At 37.2% G+C, this 5,806-nt stretch overlaps 1 protein-coding gene across 6 annotated transcripts; it reads left to right on the top strand.

Moving 5' to 3' along the window:
• The first annotated feature begins 801 nt into the window (after positions 1–801).
• LOC114379959 (ethylene-responsive transcription factor RAP2-7-like) lies at positions 802–5,184 on the top strand. Of its 6 annotated transcripts, none has more exons than XM_028338811.1 (10): positions 802–1,808; positions 1,991–2,016; positions 2,153–2,183; positions 2,312–2,399; positions 2,484–2,629; positions 2,843–2,887; positions 3,001–3,104; positions 3,211–3,335; positions 3,754–3,867; positions 4,516–5,184. In XM_028338811.1, exons 1-10 carry the CDS (start codon positions 1,297–1,299, stop codon positions 4,789–4,791), a joined length of 1,467 nt encoding a protein of 488 aa, XP_028194612.1. In that variant the 5' UTR covers positions 802–1,296; the 3' UTR covers positions 4,792–5,184. The 6 variants fall into 6 exon arrangements, with proteins under 6 accessions (XP_028194612.1, XP_028194611.1, XP_028194617.1 ...); XM_028338810.1 differs by having other exon boundaries at positions 4,513–5,184; XM_028338816.1 differs by lacking the exon at positions 3,754–3,867.
• The last annotated feature ends 622 nt before the right edge of the window (positions 5,185–5,806 follow it).

Below are 5,806 nucleotides of genomic sequence, written 5' to 3'. Positions count from 1 at the left end.
TATATTTTTCTAAAACTAACAATTAAGTTTTCCATACATATCACTAATATTATATATTATAATCCTTTAGTGTATAATATGACAAGACATCAAATAATTAATCTGTATGATCTCTTTTTTTAATTATATTTTTTTTCATTCACAAAATTTAAACTTAAGAAATTAATTAAAGATTTCAAATCAAGATCTACTTAAGTCAATAACATATTAGTAATTAGGTTGAATTTAAAAACAATAGTCAATTTTATTTTTTTTTTACCAAAGATTTTTAGGTTTTTCATTATATAAAAGTAGAAGTTTCTCTTATTTGCTTTGATAAATTTTTTTTTTTTTGCATTTTTGTTCATTAAAAATGATTTTAATTTTTTTAAAAAGGAACGGATCATTAAAAAAAAAAAAAACTGGCCTGATTAATGAATGAACTAAGATCATAAATAACCTGAGTAGTGACGAGTCTGAACAAGCACACGGTTTCTTGGATTGCATTTGCATCTAAGGCAAAGCAAAATAAATACGTTCATATTCATATACTTAATTAGCATATTAATTGCGTTATTTTTCCTTTTTGAATACCCTCAACATAGCCACTTGACCATAACACACCCTCAAAAATCCAAATCAAGAAAGAACTCAACGAAGCCGATAGTTTCCTTCAACGAGACGGTGACCTTCCACATAGAGAGAGAACCAGCAACGAAAAATATCTGTTCCCTTTTTGCAATATCGGTGACCGGTCACCGAACCAACCAGTCTTCACCATGAGAGAGATAAATGTTTATATATTCCTTCCCTCTTAAAACGAGCCTCAGTACAAAAAGAAAGTGTTTCTTCGCTTCGCACTTCTCATCTCTCTCTCTCTCTCTTCCATGGAATCCAATAGTCGGCGACGCTTTCACTCTCTCCGGCGACGATGAACTCATCGCCGAAGAAATGAGTTCGCGCCGATTCCTTCTCTTTCCTCGTTTCGTGAGTTCCTTCCTCTCACTCCTCCTCCGTTCTCCGGTTGCCGGAAAACTTATCCGGCGTTAGAGACACGGAGAGCTCATCGCGATTCCGTTTTCTTCCTCGCTTCGTTTTCTACTTCTCTTTTTCTTTCACTTACATTGCCTCTTTCATTCGGTTGTTTCCGATCGGATCCATTTCACCGTCGCCGGCGAAGTTAGTTGGAATAAGCTTTAGCTAACTTTACTTATAAACCTTAGAAATTATTAAAATAGAAAATCGGAATTTAATAGTTAGTTTCGGTTTTTAGTTACTTAACGGCTTAACGATATAATAAAAAAAAGAAGCGCCACGATGTTAGATCTTAATCTCAATGCGGAATGGACCGATTCGTTTAGTAACGGTGACTCGCCGTTACCGTCACAGAAGTTTCCAGAGGGTTCGAGGAACCAAATGGCGGAGTCAGGGACTTCGAATTCCTCCGTGGTGAATGCGGACGGGTCCAGTAACGGCGGCGGCGACGAGGACTCGTGCTCCACGCGCGCTGACGATGTGTACACCACCTTCAATTTCGATATCCTTAAAGTGGAAGGCGCGAACGACGTCGTAACGAAGGAGCTCTTCCCGGTGATGAGTGAAGGAGCTAAAGGACACGCTACGTCGTCATTTTCAGCGAGGAATGGTTTTGTGGATCTCTCGTTCGATCGCGAAGGAGGGGACAGTGAGATGAAGATGCTTCAGCCTCAGACTCAGACTCAGACTCAGCAACCAGCGAAGAAGAGTAGGAGAGGACCGAGGTCTCGAAGCTCGCAATACAGAGGGGTTACTTTTTACAGAAGGACGGGAAGATGGGAATCGCATATCTGGTTCGTGAATTTTTGTAGTAATATATGAAGTTAGCTTTGGTTTCTTTTGCTTTATAGTTGCGTTTTTCTTTCCTTTTAGGTCTTACGGGGAAGGGAATATTTAGTTTGATTTTGGTGATACATGGTTGAATTGCATCTGACTTTTTTGTTTTTTGGTCTATTTTTGTAATTATTTGCTGTAGGGATTGCGGGAAGCAAGTCTATTTGGGTATGGATTTTTAATTTATGAATTTATGATTTTCAGTGTTTATTTTAGGGTACACAGTTTTTGTACTATCTGAAATCGTTTTCTATGGTTTACTATTTTAAGCATCTTTTGACGAAATTGGTATTTGAGCTTGTAGGTGGATTTGACACGGCTCATGCTGCTGCCAGGTAGAGCTTTGCGCTTATTTTGGTTTTCTTTGTTGTAATTTTGGGTTTTAAGAAACGGTCTCTTTGTTTTCGATTTTTGAGGATTTGATTCTTGTGTTCCTCAACTGACTTGGACTTTTCTTAATTAGAGCCTATGATCGAGCTGCTATTAAGTTCAGGGGAGTTGATGCTGATATCAATTTCAATCTGAGTGATTATGAGGATGATCTTAAACAGGTTAGGAGAATCAGAAGCAATTTGTTGGATATGAAACTAGATGGTGCGTATGATTTGTTTTTTCACCAGTTTCTTACTGGGCAGATGAAGAATTTGTCCAAGGAGGAATTCGTACATATACTGCGTCGCCAAAGTACTGGTTTCTCAAGAGGAAGTTCTAAATACCGAGGAGTAACACTCCACAAGTGTGGCCGGTGGGAAGCTCGAATGGGACAATTCCTTGGCAAAAAGTGAGGACATATTTTTATATATCAACTTAAGTAGTGATCTACTGTGGTTATATGAGATATTATGAATTTAAGCACCTATTGGGCTGCAAAGTGAATTGGTTTCAGCTTAGTTCTTGATGCATCTTTATGCTTTTTCCATGTTTGGAGAAACATGCCTAAGATAGTAATATAGAGATGTGTTTTGGTTATAGAGATTGCAATGCTTTCATGCAGGTATATATATCTTGGTCTATTCGACAGCGAAGTAGAAGCTGCAAGGTCCTAGTGATACATGAATTGCATTCTACCTGCACTGAATTTTTTTCCATGAATTATCAAGCTCATTAGGCTCCATCCAACACGTATCTCCCTTTTGATTTTCTGGAAATCAGGGCTTATGACAAGGCAGCTATCAAATGCAACGGAAGGGAAGCAGTGACCAACTTTGAGCCAAGTACTTATGAAGGAGAAATGAAATCTGCAGCCATTAATGAAGGTAATACTTAATAGCAAATATCTTCTTTTACTTTTAATTTCTAAGTGATTTTCTGAATGAAAAGTGTTCATTTTGTGAAATCGGATTTATATTTTTTCAAACACAGGTGGCGGTCAGAATCTTGATCTCAATTTGGGCATAGCAACCCCAGGACCTGGTCCCAAGGAAAATTGGGGGCAACTTCACTTCCCCTCCATCCCTTACAACACACATGGTGGAAGAAGTTCAAAGGTATAATTGAACCTCGTCTTCATTTTATTCAAAGTTTATTCTAAATTAAGCGGAATGAAGGTGGATAACACTTTTTATGCTCTCATCTTAGGGTGTTCTTGATTAACCGTTCAGTTCTATTTAACACCATTGACCATAGAGATATGGATTGACGTTAGAAGTGCATTGGAAAGTGGGAAATGAATAAAACAATGACACTTAGTTTAACATAACTCTTCATATCATGATAACTGTTGAGAATGTTTGTCTGGCTGTAACGTTTTTGTAGCTCCCGGGGGGTTTCCTTGTAGCTAATTACAACCTGTTTTCCTTCGACATCATTGGTTTTTGTGGAACTTTGGGTGTTTGGTATTTGTTTTTATTAACTCTAGATGTCCTATTGAGTGATCATAATTAACATGGTTCTCTTTATCTGCAGATGGAAACCAATGTTAATTCTGGAATTGGTAATCCATCTTTGAAAAGGATGGTTGTAACTGAAGATCGTCCTTCATTATGGAATGGCATGTCTCCTAATTTCTTTCCCAATGGGGTATTCCATTTGGCCTTGATTGCTTATTTCTTTATTGAGTACTTCATTTAAAACCTTCATAGTTATTTCCTTGCTAGTGTCTTCAATTACATAGACTACCTGATCCAAAAAAATTTCATTAGAATTCTAAAGAATGCTTGACTTTTAAATGGGGTGCATACGTTACAGCAAAAGTTGATTTTTTTATGTTCAGGAATTTACTGATTAACTTCTACAGCTTTTGCTGTAATTTTTGTCATTGGACAGTCAAGGGAATTGTTGGTATTTTGTTACACATTTAATATTTGTTCCATGTTATTCAATTTTTTAACAAAATGAATTGGTCCGATATGTGTCTCAAAAGCATTACTTGGAACGGTCAGTCTTTGTAATAATCCATGGTCTCTCTTTTTTTTTGGCGGTCGGTAAAGCATGGTCATTATATCAATAAAATAAGACAATTATGGAGTTTAACTTGAGTTTGAAACGAAAGCCCATCAGAGGATTGTGATAATAGTTTCACTGAATATTCCGCCACATTCATTTTATTTATTAGTCTATCTAGAGGTTTTTGGTTATATAACATAGAACTTGGAGTGTAAACACAAGTCTATGATGGCATGTATTCTGTATGTAAAAATATCTCTAAGATTGTTACTTATTTAGCAGGAAAGAGCAGAGAGAATCGGCATTGATCCTTCAAAAGGACTCCCCAATTGGGCGTGGCAAACACATGGCCAGGTCAATGCTACCCCAGTACCATCGTTCTCTGCTGCAGCATCATCAGGATTCTCAATTTCAGCTACCTTTCCATCGACTGCCATCTTTCCAACAAGTTCTATGAACTCAATTCCCCAGAGTCTCTGTTTTACTTCATCCAGCTCGCCTACCCGCAATGTATCTGAATATTATTACCAGGTTAAGCCCCCGCAGGCACCACCATAGCTGATCTAGTAGTACAGATTAAAGGCAAACAAAAAAAAGTGTCTATGGTCGAAATTCTGTGTAATTCAGTGACTGATTGGTGTATACTGAGATTTGACACCTTCTTGTTACCTCTTTTGCTTAAACTCTAAGATCTTTGAAGCAAATGCTATTTTTAGTGCACTGGCACAACGATGTTTCTGTTTCCCACAAATTTGTTGGCAATCAAGATTCATGGTATGCACGGCAATCTTGAGATTATAGGCCCTGATTGTGCATCCCAGGAAATGGGAGAAAAGAAGGAGTATTTTTATTTTCTGTTTTAGTACTCAACCCAATTTGACATGGGATAAATCATGGTATGTCTAGTTTCTTCCTTCAATTGTATAAAACAACGGTCAATATTTCCCATGAGATTTGGGATCTCTTCACCTAGTATATGAACAGATTAATAAGGCAAAGAAGGTAGATAGGGTTACACCAGTACCACTTGCAGACGTTTCCAATGGTAGCTAAATTCATATGGCGACACTAACGTTACTATTTTTTTTATCAGGGAAAACGAAACAGACCCAAAAGAAAAAGAATTTTTTAGAATGGATAAAAATACTATACTTTAAGCAGGATACTACACGTTTTCTTTTTCTTTACCTTCATAATGGGGGCCATTAGTTTCGTTTTTGGTTGATGGTGATACATACCGGCCTATCATATCAAAATGAAAAGGAGGGGAAGAAAAATTGAACTCTATGATGATTAAGGAGCCACCCTGCAACTTTGTAGCAACGAGGATCGACCTCGTCCAATGACAATGCCAATGGGTGGCAAAAGTCACATTACACTTTGTCTAGTTGTCATGTACTAAATTGGTAGAGCAGTTTCATTCACAATTGATAGCAATTACATGAGTGGGGAAGACCAAACCTATGGAATTGGATAATGGATGGTACTATTCATATTCATATTCATATGTCATCTCTCTCTCTGTTTTATTGTACCGTCAGAAAAAAAAAAAAGATCAGTCAATAATGTGAAA

This window comes from Glycine soja, chromosome 12, assembly GCF_004193775.1.
Source record: "Glycine soja cultivar W05 chromosome 12, ASM419377v2, whole genome shotgun sequence".
Lineage (NCBI taxonomy): Eukaryota > Viridiplantae > Streptophyta > Magnoliopsida > Fabales > Fabaceae > Glycine > Glycine soja.
This window is presented reverse-complemented; position numbering and strand designations above follow the sequence as displayed.